This window comes from Chenopodium quinoa, unplaced genomic scaffold (assembly GCF_001683475.1).
Source record: "Chenopodium quinoa cultivar QQ74 unplaced genomic scaffold, ASM168347v1, whole genome shotgun sequence".
Lineage (NCBI taxonomy): Eukaryota > Viridiplantae > Streptophyta > Magnoliopsida > Caryophyllales > Amaranthaceae > Chenopodium > Chenopodium quinoa.
The window spans coordinates 3,248,446-3,265,523 of record NW_018743894.1 but is presented as its reverse complement, the minus strand read 5'-3'; the positions used below and the strand labels follow the sequence as shown (position 1 = coordinate 3,265,523).

Below are 17,078 nucleotides of genomic sequence, written 5' to 3'. Positions count from 1 at the left end.
CGCAATCTCAAGAAGTTGTCAACAATCTCGAAGACGCACCCTAGTTCTTGTTTTGTTTCTTTCCTTTGTTTTTTTATGATAGACTAAGAGATTCATGTTGTCGAATCTACTTATTTTGTACTCTCATTATGTAATGAATAAAAAATATATTTTCAAGTACGTCTATCTTGTTCTCTTTTCAATCTCTTTATTGTTATTAACTTGAATTAAATAAAACGGATACATACAAACAACCAATATCAAAAGGCATACATACTCAACACTTTAAGAATCTTGATGAGCTTTGGCTTACAAGATGTATTGAACGAAAAGAGGCCCATCTTTGGCCCACAAAGAAAGGATATGATGATTTCACCAACACATGAGGCAACTTGAAACTCCCACTACAAGAAAATAGAGTAAATTTTAACGCTTTTGCCTTGACACTTTTGTAATGGGTCATAATTTTCCTCCGTCCACTATTATGTAATTTATACATTTTGACTAATTTTAGAGCCAAAATATATTGTGTCCCTCAAAAGGGTCATAATATTGAATGCAATGAAACGTGTCACCCAACTATCAATTACACATTTACACAACTAACCCGCTGAAATTAAAATTTCACCAAAATTTTTAATCTAATATCCTGGGAAACTGTACCCCATGTTCGTCCTCACTGCACTATCAGCTCCCATAACGGTTTTGTTAAGCAGTTGCCAATAACACCTTATTCGCCGCTCAGATTTGTTGCCTAAAAACTTTGAATCTTCACAAAAAAATCCCTAATTTCTTGATTTCAGTTAGCATATAATCATCTCAGCCCACTTCTTACTTTAACTCTTCAATTTTTTTTTCAATATATTTGAAGCGTATAGTATGATGTGAATTGCAGATTGCTTTAATACTCTTCATAATTTGCCAAAAAAGTTCTCTTAATTTAGTTTTGCGGTTAATTTGTATTGTGAGTTTTGATTCATCGTTTCTATTGTTTGTTGGAGAAAATTTATCAAGATTCAGCTCAAAGATCTCGTAAGTTTTTTTTTTCCCAATTTTTTTCTTTAATTATTATGTATGTTGATAGCTGCATGCATGATTATTAATATAATCTCCGATTATAGTTGAAGAATGGGTTGAATTAACGAATTAATTAAGTTATTGAATTGGTTAATTATATTGTAACTTTTTTATTGGTAAAGAATTGGATACCCATTTGCAATTGTTACTCGAAGTCTCGAATTATGCATATTTTTATTAAAAATTGTAACTTTTTGATAATTTTCAGATGTATACATATTCAATCAGTTGTTTAATTAAATGTTTACATATACATTGCTTTCAAACTTTAGATTCTTTTTTAAATTGAAACAAAATGCACAACTACAATTAACCAGCAGATTTTTGACCATAATTATGCACAGGTCATCTGAGGAGAAGCTGTGGTATTTGAAGTGCAAAGAAGTGGAAAATCAGAAGCTAAAAGGCGGAGAAACGGCTTCAAGAATTGGAGGTAATGTACATAAGCACTGCCTAAATATAATATTGTTCTGGATGAAAATTTCGGTTGTGTAAATTCAAGATTAAGTTTCTAGATTTCTTTCAATCACACATATGTCTTTACTGTTTAGCACATCTTTCATGTCAATTGAGATTAGGTTGAGGTATTTTCTCTATATCATACATGTGTGCAGTATAGGATTAGAAAGATATGTAATTGTGAAGTCTGATGTCGGCTAGAGTTATGATGAAAACGAGCCATGTCTCAATTGACATGAAACCTGGCTCAATATATACTCTCCTGACTGAATCTAGGTTCATATATCCTCTCCTCATGGTCTCTATTAAAGAGGTATGGCTGCTAGATTTGGTATTTAAAGTTGATGATATGGAACACATGTTGCTAATATATGTATCAATATATGTATGTTTGTTTTTGTTCGCAAATGTATGCAATTGAGAGGCTTAACAATCTGAGAGGGAGATGCATGGCTTCAATGGATTCTTGGTCTTAAGGTAGTATTACATTATCACTTTTGTATATGTTGACTATCTGGAAACCTTACATTCTTGATGTTGCTTGTAACTTTCTCTCTTGTATTCGCTCTTTCTTTTATAGATTTTGCCTTAGCTTTAAATTTGCAATGTTTTTCTCCCTTTTATAATATATGATGTCTTTTGGCTTCAAATGTGGATAGAAGTGATTTTATATTCTTGTGGAGGGTTGTTTACTTAGAAAATAAATGTTGGTCATATAGTTATGCTAGTAAATGGGAGAATTATGCTTATCAAGTTACCTATAAGGTAATCGTTCTTAAAAAAAAAAAGGTAATTGTGTGTCCTCATAATTTGTTTAGTTATTTGGTCAGTTTTGGGTGAGTTGCCTCTACACGTACTATTGTTTTACTTGATTTGTCATGAGCATTTCATTGTATTCATAGTGTATCATGTTATCTCTATGTGAGTTTCTGAGCAATAACGGTAAAGGTATTCTTATTGTAAGCTAAAAGGTAATTGTGCTTAAACGAAATGGGTAATTGTGTTTCTCAAGATTATATTTGTTATTTGGTCGATTTAGGATAGTGGTATAGGTGAATTGACCCTTGTTCTATAGAACCTTAGCTTGATGGGTAAAGGCAATTAGGCAAGTGTTTACTTGCTTGATTTGCAGTCTATATTGTACAATGATTACATCACCTTTACTTAGGTTTTGAGCAGCATCTATTTTGAAAATTGTTCTGTTCCTTTATTATGTGGCATATGATATTTTCCAAATTTATCAATCTGCCTCTATATGTTTTTGTATGCTTATTTTAGGGGTTGCCATGCATCAATGGTTACTAAAGAAGAGGAAGATGAGGAGTGTTTAAAGGAGGAAGAAACTAGGCCTTCCAACACTAGGCTGGTCACTCAACCTTCTTATGTGTTCTGCTATGCATTTTAATTGTTTTGTGACAACTGAGAAGCTAGGTTCATGTTATAAACCTTTAAAGTTGGTTTTATATAGTGAATGCCCATTCAATTTTCTCTTGGAGCATCTGATGATTTATTTTTTTCCATTAGAGCATGTTTTGGTTAGCAAACTATTGATTGTGTCTACCCTATACTTGTCCTTTGCATTTCTCAAGATTGAATTTTCTACATGAAATACTTTGAAACATATGAATTATCATATCATTGAAACTTTGGAGCAGCATCTCATAGTAGATATGCTTGAATTTGCAATGGATATCTCCAATTCCATCTTATTTAGCTCTTTCTTGTACTGCTTTATTGTCATTGTATATTAGATATGAAGTTGGAAAAAATTTCTGATAGCACACATTACCTAAGCTGGGATTTGAATGAATTTTAGTACATGAGGTTAAGTTGGTCTTTTGATGGCCAATATAGTGTATTTGGACAAATGGACAAAGTTATACATATGGGGCCATGGGGGAGAGGGAGGGAAAGAGGAAGAGATATCATGATATCCCCTTAAAGAGTAGCATTTTAAAAAAATAAAATAAAATATGTCTTATTGTGAATAGTTTAAAAACAAGCTAATATAACTTTCTCTAAGGGCTAGCCATTCCGCGCGCATCGCGGGCGTTGGCTCCCCTAGTTTTTATTAAAAATTGTAACTTTTTGATGATTTTCAGATGTATACATATTCAATCAGTTATTTAATTAAATGTTTACATATATATTGCTTTCAAACTTTAGATTCCTTTTTAAATTGAAACAAAATGCACAGTTACAATTAACCAGCAGATTTTTGACCATATTAACGCACAGGTCATCTAAGAGAAGCTGTGGTATTTGAAGTGCAAAGAAGTGGAAAATCAGAAGCTAAAAAGGCAGAGAAACGGCTTCAAGAATTGGAGGTAATGTACATAAGCCACTGCCTAAATATAATATTGTTCTGGATGAAAATTTCGGTTGTGTATCTTTGAATGTCTATAGTTGGCTGTGAGTTTTGAGCTTAAGCTTTTACTAAATCCATAGTTAATGAATAATTATTTGATTATTCATAATAGGTGATGGTCTATTACCTTCTTCGGCTAAATGGGATAACTATAAAAATAGAGATGTATGCTGACTTTGGTGACATTGATTGAAAAATATATCTCATATTCTTTTCTGGTGTAATTAGATATATTTAATAGTTTTCTTAAAGGTGATCAATTTCTGAGAACAGAGATGTATGTGGCAGTTAGTTTAGCAGACTGCTTGAATTCAGAGCTTTGAGCATGCTGTTATTATGTCTTATAAATTATGCCATCAATTTCGGCTTTTTTTTTAAATCATGGAATGCTTGATTACCATATCTGTGATTATTTCTTTGAGTATAAAAGTCATTACGCGAAACAATATTTGAGAAAAGATTCAATTAACTATTAAGAATTGAATCATGTTGTTCGTATAGTTGATCTGAAGGAGTTAAGATATGGACCCTTTGAAGGAGTAAGTCTATCATAAGTGTGATGCTGTATTACCCTTCCTTTTCACATGATAGCAAGAAAAACTATCAAGATTGTCCCCCCAAGCTACATATATCTTCCACCAGTAGATCAAAAACAGACCTCCCAAAGTACTTCAAATTAATTGCACCTCATAAATTAGCAGCATCACATTCTAGTTCCACCTTTTGATAACCAAGACTCAAGGGAACCTGTAACCCCAATCTAGCAGCGAGAACTTCAGCCACCTCAACTGAACTTCTACAGACTTCCCTACGCACCACCACTGTATGAACACAACCTGCAGCATCCCTAAAAACTGCCCCTAACCCCATGCCATTCTCCTCCAACATTACAGCGTCAGTTTTGATTTTTATTATACCAGGAGCATGAGGAAGCTAATAACTTCTATAAATCACAGCTCTGGTAGCAGGAAGCCAGGAACATAGCAAACTCTCGAATTATATTTTTTAAAATCGAGAACAAGTTTCACAAAACCCATAACTCCTACTATAATTCACTGCTCCAAGTCTTACCAAACACCACTGAATTATGAAAAGCCCACGTATCCCAAACAAAAGCCACCAGAACCAGCATCTCATGTTTACCATATTTATCAAATGCCCAGTGAATTCGTTCAATGAGTATTTTTCTAACAACTTCAAACTCTCCCAATTTGATTCCACTACTGATGTGTATTTTTCTATGTTATCTCCCATGTCAACTTTGCATTTGAGTATTGAATTACCGTATTTGCTTTTGTTATCACTGTTTTCAATTGAAGTGTCTTTTGAGTTTTCTCCCCCCCTATAATTTTTTTTTTGGTCACTCGAACATAATTCTTTATATTATATAATATCATCTAATGTGTGGATATTGCTTGTATTTTTTTTTTCAGCATTCATCCTTTTGGATTCTTTTGGTCACTGCATGCTTAGTTTAGAAGACTCTTGAAGACATCTATACCAAGGTATTACTCACATCTTATATGCTACTATTTCAAGTTATGACAGTTTAGTTTTGAGATAAGCTTTAAGATTGTTGTATGCTATACCAAGTAAGCATGTAATTTTGTTTGTATGTCTAGTAATGACTTTGAAAAAGCAACTTAGTGACATATAACTATTTGGTATCTCCAATAGTTCATCATCTTTGATTACATTGGTTTAATTATATAATTGTAGGTGATTTTTCTTAATTTTTTTTTTATTATTATATAGTGAGGTTTAAATAGTATGCAATGAAAATTGCATCAATAGGTTAGATTTCATATAGTAAATCCTATACCTATATCTTTTATTTCTGTTGCATGGCTATAATGATTGACCTTTCCTTAGTTTTATGATCAGAATATATGAAATAAAAACATGCTACCCCAATCTGCTTTGTTGTGTATTTTAGTTTGTGAAGAATTTGATATTTGTTCTGATAAGTAAGCTTTAAAATTTTCTATTTATTTGGTCAAAATTATAGTTCCCTTATTAAAGTATTAATTATGTATAGATATGGAAACAAGTTGGATAGAACTTCCACGATGCCACACTCAATATGTCTAAGGTTGTATGCAATTCATTAACTTTGCTAAGGTAGCTCAGGTAGAAGGAAAGATTCGGTGTCCATGTACGACATGTAAAGTGGATAAATGGCTTTGTGTAAATGATGTAGAAAGACATATCTTGTTTAACGGGTTTTATAAATCATACAAGAAATGGATTTTTCATGGTCAAGGGGATTTGCTTCAGCATATGATTGGGTGTGATGGAGGTAGTACTAGCCAAGGATCCCCACTAGATCAAACAAGGTTTGAAGGTCGAGATGATATGGGAGGCCTATTGAGATCTGCTTTTAGTTTTGAAAAACCCTCAAATGACCTAACCTTTGAACCACATGAAAATAATGAAAATGACGAGTATCTTGAAGACCCTGTCTTTTATGAAGAGGAGATTGATTTAGAATTTTCAACAACGCAAGATGAAGCTAAGTATAAGAAATTACTTGATGTTTCCGATGAGAAATTGTATGACGGGTGTACTAAATTTTCCAAACTGTCTTTTCTTTTACACCTTTTTCACATAAAATGTATGAGCCATTGGTGTGCTGAATCCTTTAATATGCTACTCGAGCTTCTCATAGACGCATTTCCCCAAATACTTGAGTTTCCCTCATCTTATTATCAAAGTAAGAGAATAATAAAAGACCTTGGCATTGGGTATGAGAAGATTGATGCTTGTCCAAATAACTGTATGTTGTATTGGGGTGATTATTCAAAGAAAGACAAGTGTCATGTTTGTGGTACATCAAGATGGAAGAAAAATAAGGGTAGAAATGATAATGTCAGAGATCAAAATAAGACTGTTTCTACGAGTGGTGAGCCAGCTAAGGTAATGCGTTACTTTCCTCTTATCCCTAGACTGAAGAGAATTTACATGTCCTCAAAAACAGCAGAAGATATGAGATGGCATTATACTCATAATGATAAATTGAATGATAATGATAAGAAGATGTTAAGGCACCCTTCAGATGCATTAGATTGGAAATCATTTGATCAACGTTATGAGGATTTTGCCTCGGATCCTCGTAGTGTTCGATTAGGACTTGCAAGTGATGGGTTTAATCCATATCGTTTGATGAACACGACTTATAGTACATGGCCTTTGGTGTTGATTCCCTATAATCTTCCACCGTGGTTATGTATGAAACCATCTTCATTCATGTTGTCTATTATCATTCCCGGTAAAACAAGTCCCGGAATTGACATCGATGTGTATTTGCAGCCACTAGTTCATGAATTGAAATTGTTATGGAGTGGGGTTGATGCTTTTGATGCTTATGATGGAGAGAAATTTAAATTGCGAGCCGCTTTGCTTTGGACTATTAATGACTTTCCTGGTTATGCAATGCTCTTCGGTCTGAGCACCAAAGGCTATATGGCATGCCCTATATGCATTGATTCAACTCCTTCTGAAAAATTTGGGAGTAAGACTTGTTATTGTGGGTATCGAAAATGGCTTCCATCATGTCATCCATATCGATTTGATTGTGACAGTTTTAACGGAAGAGAAGAGCATGGTGAAGCTCCACCTCGGCCTAGTGGGACTGACATATTGGGGCTACAAGAAAAGGTTGGGTATGTTTATGGGAAGGCATCAAAAAGAAAGAGAGGTAACGAGGGTAACAATGAAAAAGATGTTGTCATTGGTAACAAGAGAAGCATATTTTATAATTTAGAATTGGGAGCATAATTTGTTGAGGCATAATCTAGATGTAATGCACATAGAAAAAAATGTGTGTGACAATATTTTAAATACTCTCTTAAATACCGATAAAAGCAGAGATAAGAAGGATGATCGAGATGCCCTTCAAGGATGGGGCATAAAGCCACATCTTTGGGTTCAAGATAATCATATGCCTTGAACTTCTTATTCTATGTCTGTAGAGGAGAAAAGAGGTTCTTAAAAGTTTTACAAAATCTCAGAGTCCCTGATGGCTATGGATCTAACCTTTCTAGATGCGTGAACATGAAGCAAAGAAGGTTGATTAACCTTAAGAGCCATGACAACCATGTTTTGATGCAAGATATCCTTCCCGTCGCATTAAGAGCTTCTAATGCAACAAAAGTAATTGATTTGCTTGCAAAATTGTCTTACTTTTTCAAGCAATTATGCTCCACTGCTATTGATCCTGATGATCCAGATGCTCTTTAAGAAGGAATTGTATTAACCCTTTGTGAGTTGGAAATGGAGTTTTTGCCTTCGTTTTTCACAATCATGGTTCATTTGCTAATTCACTTAGTGGAGGAGGTTAAACTCGGTGGGCCAGTACAGTACATATGGATGTATCCCATTGAGAGGTTAGATTTATTTACATATATGTCTAATCTAAATTCATCTAGAAAATCTATAAACTTATTGTATTTTAATTATAATTTGACTTTTTGAAAAGGTACTTGGCCCATCTAAAAACACATGTAGCTAATAAAGCCCAACATGAAGGGTCAATTGCAGAAGGCTACCTTTTAGAGGAGACCATTAGGTTTTGTTCAAGATATCTTGAAGGTGTTAAGACCGTCTTTAACAAACCTAAACGAATTGATGATGATAGTCCCAATTCTGGAAAATACTTGTGTAATTCTGGCGGTCGAGTAATTGGGAAAGAAGTCAATTTCCGTCTAGATGACAAAAGCTTAAAACAAGCTCATCGCTATGTTTTACTGCATCATTCTGATGAAATTCAAGATCTTCTCGAGTAAGTAGCAGGTTTTATTCTATTTTATGAATAACCAATTATTATAATATATCATTATAAATTATAATTTATTTTCCTTTCTTTGAAGAGAATTTTTAAATCTAAAGCGACAAATGAATACACATAACCCAATCTCTGAAAGTGATGAAAGTGATTGGATCATCAACGAGTTTGGAGAGTGGTTGCGAAGTCAGGTGATATATATGTATCCTAATGTGTTCAATTTTCTTACAAAAATAGCAGACTATTTTTGACTTTATATTCTACCATGATAGGTACACTCAATAGATGAATCCACCGGAGATGGGAAACTTTGAAAAATTCTGGCAGGGGGATTGAATTGTTATGGTAAAAAAATGAAGGGCTTTATGATCAATGGGTATAAATTTCAGATCATGGACCGTGATAGCCGTTTGACTACCCAAAATTCTGGAATCATGGTTGAAGCAGATGGAGAAGCATACTATGGGAAACTGAAGGATATATATGAATTGGACTATTATGGGACTTACAAAGCTATATTGTTTCATTGTGTTTGGGTAGACATACATAGGGGTGTTAAATCAGATTAAAATGGCTCTATATGTGTTAATTTCTCTAAGTTGATGCATTCAGGAAGAAATTTGCAAGATGATCCTTTTATTTTCTCATCTCAAGCAAAACAGGTTTTCTACATTGAAGATGAGATACGAAACGGATGGTTTCATGTTGTAAAGACTAAGCCTAGACACTTGTTTGATTTAGGGGATGAGTTACCCGAAGTAGATAACGACAATGAATGATTAGTTTCCTATTTATTATTTAATTTGGATTTGTAATTGCTGAACTTAATTATGAGTTGATATTTGTCATTAATTAATATTTCCTTTTGCTGAATTTATCCCTTTACTTTTTGTTAATTCTATTTGTAAATTACAATCTATTTTCTCATACCATCTAACAGTTATAGCGGTTTTTCTTATGATTTTGATTTCCTCTTAATTAACACACTATTTTTTTTCTTTCTCGTCAATATCATATATAATTAGAGCTATATTCTCATTGTTCAGGTGTAGAACTTCCTGTCAAAAAGAGAGAGAACGAAGAGGTTTAATTAGGTAAATACTTTCCCCTATTCAATATTGCAATTGTAAGAAATTCCTGATTCTATTGCATATGTAATCACATGAAAGTATGAAACCATTGTTCAATTATGACTCAGATAACTTACTAAGCAATGGAATTTGTATAACTAGCCTGATTTTTATAACTAGCCTGATTTCGTAAATGCATCTTTTCATTTATTTTTAAAATTAATCTTTCGTTTGAATGAAGGATAATAGTTACCTTATTGGAGTACTATCAAATTGCTTTCAGCCATTCTATTTCTCTGTCTCCTGAATTTTGTGATGAAATCACATATTTACTCTAAACTAAACCCTTGGTTTGCATTTAGGCTTTGCATTTGGGTCGCATTCAGTAGAGAAGGGGTAATCTACTTATGTATAAAGCTGGAATTCTTTGCATGAATGTTTGTTAATGGACAAAAGCCTTAATTGCTAATTTACTACAACTTGTCAACAAGCTAAAGTTACCACAGTAAAAGAGCTAATATAACAAAACATGCTCCCTGCCCATATTAGTAAACCGTTGCTCAAGTGAGAGGTGGAGAAGGCCTCTGCTTCTGCTGCTGATCCTATTCCCCCCTTGATCTCCTGCTATACACCAAAATGGGCGGAGCTTGTGGGTGCATTGCAGTACCCTTTTGTATTCGATCCATTTCTGCAAACAAATTGAGGAACACAAAGAAATCAGAAAGTTGTATGTGGATTTCGACAGACTGATGCATTGATCGATATTATTAAAAACCAACTCAACAATTTAAGCTAAGAATTTTAAATGGCATACTCAGGTATACGTAGTAAATCAGTAATCTGAGTTGATTTACTTGATAATGCTCATTGATTACTGAGGTTTAGCAGAACTGTCACCTGTATGCATACTCTACTTCCTTCGACTTCATTTTCACATTTCGATTCAGAAAATTGAAACCTGTCTGATATCCTATGTTGCACACATAATTTCTGACTAGTTGTATTTGTTTCTGTTAATAGGTGCCTCATAATGAGTTACAGAAGTAAAAGAACTGCTTTACCCCCTGGCGAGGCTCAATTTTCTTCAAATAAGCAACCCACTTCGACTTCCTTACAGTCTAAGTCCAGCCATATTGCAGTGTCACAATCCAACTTTTCAGAGTCTTCTAAGCAATCCACCCAATGGGGACCATTTAGCCCTCCAACACTTGGAAGATCACAAACGTTTGGACACATATCGCAACCAAACAAATCTTCTATTAATGCATCAAAACCCACATCTACATCATCTTCATCTCTAGCTGCTGCATCAAAAGCAGGTATGCCAACTATAATGCCATAAAACTCCCAACAAAAGATGTCATAAAAACCTCCTTTAACCCCATCACAACCTAGATCGTATCCTATGTTACAATCTCTAACACCACAAACATCACAACTCCCTCATAAAGAAACACTACAGCCTCACAAAGGAACAATTCAACCTACTAAACCATCAAAGCAGCATAAGGCTACAGAGCATCCGACTATTCCACCTTTTACTAAAGCTAAAACTGGTGCACTTCCGTCACAAGAAACAACACAAGTCCCTCATAAAGAAACAACTCCGCCGACTAAAGCATCAAAGCAACCTCAAAAAGCTACCGAACATCCGAGTAAACAACCTTTTCCTGGAGCTAAAACAGGTGCACTGTCGGTGGGAGCTTCACAACAACCTATTGTCTCTTCTTTGACTGGAGCTAAATCCCAATTAGAAAGAAGAGTTGTTTTACCCCTGGAAGCTATGCAACAAACTCAAAAGATGCATCCTATGACGTCTTCTAATTTTTGAGGTGAACCCTTGAAACAACCTCAAATGAATACAACTTGTACACCGGGACTCCAAAAGGAGAATTCTCCTGCATATATTCATGCTGAAAGCAACAAGAGGTTAAATTTTGACTCTGACGAACCTGAATCACAGTCAGAGAGTGAAGAAGAGTTGCATGATTCAGGTGGAGTGGACAGTGGTGTGAAAAGAACAAAATTTAGACGTCGAAGTATTGTGAAAAATTGGCCAGAGCATGTCAAGTTTGATGAGGAAGAAGAGGTTGTGGCATTTGGTAAGTGTAAATGCATATTTAATATTATGTGCTTTGTTTTTTTCCTTTTCGAATGTTTTTTTCTTATTGTTTAACACTTACCTAATTTCATTGTTTTCAAAGATGTCGATGGAACACGACACCTTGTGAAGGGTTCTGTTCAGCCTCGAGATGTGTGGAATGATGCACCAGGATTTAGGTACTTCATCCAATTTAATGAATTTAACCAACCTCTTCACAAAGGTGGCTCCATCCTTGTGAGTTTCTTAGGAGACATTGCTAAACGAGAAGAATTTTGTCCCGTGGGAATTTTAAATTGGGATAAGTTGAGCTCGAATATGAGAGGCAATATTGTTAACCTTGTTCGGGTACACCTTTTAATCGTTCACCATGAATATATAATCTTACTTTCATTACTACACTTATAATCTATTGCATGCCTGACATATGCTATGGTTCTCTGATATATGATATAATTATGAATGCCTCAATAATAACTCACATGTAGTACGATACGCTATAAGTTATATAAGCTACATAGATTAATCTTAATGTAACTTTATTTGTACATTTACTTTAAGGCACATTTTTTGTTACCCGAAGGAAAGGAAATGAGGAATGCTATTTTGAAGCGTATTGGCAAAGCATGGAAAAATCATAGATATGCATTAAAGAAGGATTATTTTGATCCCGCGGAAAAAACGCGTGAGCAAAATTATGCTAGTATACCTGATGGAATCACAACTCAAAATTGGAGTTTTCTGGTTGATTATTGGCTTTCATCGGACGCCAAGGTTTGCATTTTGATTTTTACGGGAATTTTTTGTTTATAGATTAGCTCTGTATAACCGTTTCGTATGTTGTCAAGTTGTTAGTAACATTTTAGTAGGATATAATAAATGAACAATCCTAGATGTGTGATAAACATTTTGGTGGTTATGTTGTTTATGCTGATCAACTCCTCCCACAATGTCCTCTAATTCTTCATAAGCGATAACCTATGACTAGCAAATCTATAAACTTACAGTCTTATAGCTTTATAAGGAACAAATCAGAGAGAGAAAACAGTAAAGTATACACAATGAAACAACAGTAATGGACCTCCTGTATTCGTCGTTGATGCTACAACCCTTTTCCTCTGTTGTCTCTCTAATAAGCTACATATTCTCTCCTTCCCTATTACCTTGCTGTTGCCAATAGTCGTTTGCTTGTGTCATCATTGCATCCCATCAGATATAGTTAGTCACACGATAAGGTTTAGAGATCTCAAATCCATTATATTTACACAGTACACGTGTTAGTGAGAACAGAGGCTAGCTTCCATCAGACCAACTCACTACCTAATGACACAAGCAAATCTGTTATATTCTGATTATAGTGGTTTTAGTGTGATGTAACTTTATTTCTATCTCATGCTAACCATGATTTTAAATAAACAGAAAATGTCTGAACTTGGAAAAGCTGCTCGTGCGTCGCAAGTTCTCGTGCGCAAGAGTAGTGCTTAAAACTTTGCAAATCGCAGAGCTATTCTGGTATAATTATCCTTCATTTTATTTAGTCCTAAAATCTGCATTTAGTGTTTCTTTTTCCCTGTTTGACTATCTTACAAGATTTGGAAGAAAATGTAACATCGTCAATTTAAAAGAATTAAAATAGCAGAAGTTAAATGTCTGATATTTGTGTGTTTCTCACATTGCAGAAAAAACAAAAAGGAGATTTCAGTGAATTGGAGTTTTTTAAAAGTGTTTACAGCGAAGGAGATGGAAGCTTCAAAGAGGGCACAACATCTCGTCAGTTTGTGGTATATATACCAATGAAAATTAGTTTAACCACTAATTTATTAGCTCTTTGCCAAGTCTTATAGTTTTCTTATCATGTAACAGGAGGATGCAATCAAGAAGGTGCAAGAAAGCCTTGATAACTCCTCTTCTTCCATTCCCAAGGTTGATATTGAAAATGAAGTTTTCAATCAACTTATGTATCAAGGCGAGATCCCTAAGCGTCCTCTAAATTATGGCTTTGGTGTGAAGCAAAGCGACATCTTTGGAGTGGAAGGACATTTAAGGAAAGAAGGGTCTTACTATGTCAACAATAGTGATATGGAAGTGGAGAAGTTGAAGGTTGCACTGTTAGATATGAAAAAGCAAAATGAGGATCTTGCTGAACAAAATCAAATATTGAACACAAAATTTGATGCAGTTGGTTCTATGATGGCACAGGTTTTGAAGGCAACACGTAGTGGAAATGTTTCATCAGAAATTATAGATAATGCAATACAACTACTTGATTCTCAGGTTTGGAATAAACCATTTCTTTTTTCACCCACATCCTTTTTTTTTAAAACATCCTTTCATTATCTGTGGCAAGATTAAAATTGCATGCATGAATAATGTAAGAGGAATTACTTAGAATTACATGCTGTGGAATTTTTTCATTAAAATCAACTTTACTTGTCTTTAAATTCCCTTACATTATCCTTAATAAGAATATTACGAGTTGAGTTAAGCACCTCAAACCATGCTTGTTATATTTAAAGAGATAAGGGAGAGGCAAGTACATATCTTATCAACTAAAAAACAAAGAAATGAAATCAATTACATGCATTTCCAGTTAATCTTATTGTTGCCGAGTTGTTGTCTTGATTTTGTTGTTGCCTAGTTGTCTTGATTTTGTTGTTGCCTAGTTGTTGTCTTGGTTTTGTTGTTGCCTGGTTGTTCAGTTAATGTTATGGTGCTGCAGCTGTTGCTTAATTTTTCAGTTTGGTGGTGTTTTGAGCAAAGGAGCAAATTTGAGCAAAGTAATTTTTGTTTCCTTCTTCCTCGGTTATTTTGTTTGAAATTCAGCTGTGTCTTTTTGGGTGTTCATCCTAATTAATGGCTTTGCTTGTGCAGTTTTTTCACTCTTATAATGCACCATTAAGATTTTTATGTTTTAATTTTTCTGACATAAACAAAATTATGAAAGAAGTCAAAAGTGTATCAGTTGAGGATTGGCAGCATTGGCTGTTTTTTTAGATAGGCAAGTCTTGTTATGATGGGAACTTCCTCAAAAACTTAGTCGTGTTGGATTTGTCGCTTGGGTCGGGAGTTGTAGAGCAGAGGGTTTGTGGGTTACTGGTGGTAAAATCTGTAGGGTCTTGCTGTCTTGGTAAGATTGATAAGAAATCGTATGTAGAATCTGTTGTGAGCCTTCCCCTTTCCCTTGCTTACATTTACTGCTGCCCTTGGTGGAGAAGTGTTGTCAGCCTTCCCCTTTCCCCTGCTTCTGCTGCTACTTTCCCCTGCTTCTGCTGCTGCTGCCTTTGTCCCCTGCTAACTGGTGGTGGCTGTGGGTTCATTGCAGGATTGCTAGTTTTAGGTGGTTTTAGGTTCGATTAAGGAGAAGTGGTGTTAGTTAGAGGCAAGTTAGTACGTTTTAGGTAAATGTTTGAAAGTTAGTCATTTTATATAGCTAGATTGATAAAGAATACAGTAAAAAAAATATTTACCATACATAGAAAATTAAAAAATTACATATGGTTGCTGCGAGAATGATGAAGTATGTTTCTGATTAAGGGGAGTATGCTAGTAGGGTGTTCAAGCCCCCTGCAATGCTCATTGCTGCTGTATCTTCGTGGAAGGTTAGGTTAAAATTAATTGTGATGCTTACATTGGCCAAAGCTACAGGGCTAGGGGTCGTGATTAGAGACGATTATGGTAATGTGGTGGCTGCTGCAGTTCGAAGTGAGCATGCGGGGTGGGTTCCTTCTCTGACCGAGGCTGCTGATTGCAGATATGGGCTGTTGTTGGCGTGCAGGTTGGGGTACAACAGAGTGATTATTGAAAGCGATGCCCAGCTTGTTGTGCGTGGTCAAGCAGCGAATGCAGGGGTTTGATCCCTTTAGTTTGCTGTTGGATGATATTTTATCTATTGCTAGTTCTTTTTCTGATTTGTCGTTTTCTCATATTGCTAGCAATGGGTTAATTACTTGTTTGTGGAAGAAAGTGACTATTTAATACTAAAATTCTTGTTAGCTAGGCGTATCACTGGACAATTATGTGCTTGGTTTATGTTCCTCCATGGTTAATATATTCTGTTTAACTTCTCTAAATTTGCCATACTACTACCATACTACAATAATTGCTCACATATGAAATTTTCTTCGCAGGTTGTTGATGATGTAGGCAGCAATGGTAAAAAGTAAATGAAGAGCGTGATTTGGCTTCAAGCACTTATTATATATGTGTGGGTATTTAATTAGTAGCTTTGATAGTGTTGTGTGTAATTAGTTTGAACATCTTTTTTAGGAAAATATCTATATATCTTTGTATTCAAATACTAAACTTGTTTAGTTGAATTGGATGTATAACGTTATTATGTTAACGGATTTATATATATATATATGTATATATATATGTGTGTGTTTTTTCTATATATAATTTACTTTTTTATGTAAATACATTTTCATCAATTATAATTTTATATATTATTATTATTTTGTTTGTTCAAAGTTTTATGTAAGTACTTCATTAACATAATTTTATCAATTTTCGTCCAAAAAAAAGGGGGGGGGTGAAATAGTGACGCTTTTATGAATCAAAGTTATTGGTGGTATTTGAATTGGTGAAATAATATATCATCATTATGACACAAAAAAGTGTCACAATTTTTTTAATAATGACTAAGAAAAGCGTCACAATTTTTTGGGCATTAATAATGGTGGGAAATTCAGCCCCAATTTGACACACAAAAGTCTCATAATTTGATAGTAATGACTCAAAAAAGTGTCATAATTTTTTAGTAAGGACACAAAAAAGCGTCATAATAATTAAGCAATGACACACAAAAGCGACATATTATACTTATAAATTGACACAAAAAAGCGTCAAAATATTTTGGCTTCAAAAATTTTGACGCATTTTAAAGCGTCAAAATAGAAAATTATGACGCTTTTTAAGGTCAATATATGTACAAAAAAGTGTCAAAATGTGCCTTGTTTTTTTGTAGTGTCCACACCAATAATCCCATGTTCTTAACCTTAGAAAAAATCCAACTTTTGGCATCCCTTTTGAGCCTCGTCAATTGAGCCTTAATTATTAAATCTACATTACTCTGAACCTTTGGATAGGAATGGTGCAAAGAGATACAAATAGGAAATTGGGGGAACGAAGGATAAGAGGGGGACACAAAGTTAGTCTAAACCCAAAAGGAATGATCCAATGCAAAAGAAAGAAAGAAATCGTTCTAAACCCAAAAGGAATGATCCAATGCAAAAGAAAGAA

The 17,078-nt window shown here is 34.4% G+C and overlaps 1 protein-coding gene across 8 annotated transcripts; it reads left to right on the top strand.

The window, feature by feature from the left end:
• The first annotated feature begins 508 nt into the window (after positions 1–508).
• LOC110686844 lies at positions 509–16,178 on the top strand. 8 transcript variants are annotated; one of them, XR_002504321.1, is made up of 12 exons: positions 555–1,011; positions 1,401–1,489; positions 3,754–3,842; positions 5,317–5,388; positions 9,713–9,760; positions 10,757–11,838; positions 11,941–12,016; positions 12,399–12,611; positions 13,257–13,349; positions 13,517–13,618; positions 13,701–14,111; positions 15,965–16,178. XR_002504321.1 is itself a non-coding variant. In XM_021863440.1 (9 exons), the coding sequence occupies exons 6-9, from the start codon at positions 11,592–11,594 to the stop codon at positions 13,320–13,322; spliced, it is 771 nt and encodes a 256-aa protein (XP_021719132.1). In that variant the 5' UTR covers positions 549–1,011; positions 1,401–1,489; positions 3,754–3,842; positions 5,317–5,388; positions 9,713–9,760; positions 10,757–11,591; the 3' UTR covers positions 13,323–13,349. The 8 variants fall into 8 exon arrangements, 4 of the variants coding, with proteins under 4 accessions (XP_021719134.1, XP_021719132.1, XP_021719133.1 ...); XM_021863440.1 differs by lacking the exons at positions 13,517–13,618; positions 13,701–14,111; positions 15,965–16,178 and having other exon boundaries at positions 549–1,011; positions 11,941–12,185; XM_021863441.1 differs by lacking the exons at positions 13,517–13,618; positions 13,701–14,111; positions 15,965–16,178 and having other exon boundaries at positions 550–1,011; positions 11,941–12,185; positions 12,411–12,611.
• Positions 16,179–17,078: the final 900 nt, after the last annotated feature.

Excerpts from the sequence above, each read along its gene's own strand:
- LOC110686844 (XM_021863440.1), top strand. The coding sequence starts at position 11,592 with ATGAATACAACTTGTACACCGGGACTCCAAAAGGAGAATTCTCCTGCA. Across the intron at positions 11,839-11,940 it reads AGAAGAGGTTGTGGCATTTG|ATGTCGATGGAACACGACAC; the intron begins GTAAGTGTAAAT and ends TTGTTTTCAAAG. Across the intron at positions 12,186-12,398 it reads ATATTGTTAACCTTGTTCGG|GCACATTTTTTGTTACCCGA; the intron begins GTACACCTTTTA and ends ATTTACTTTAAG.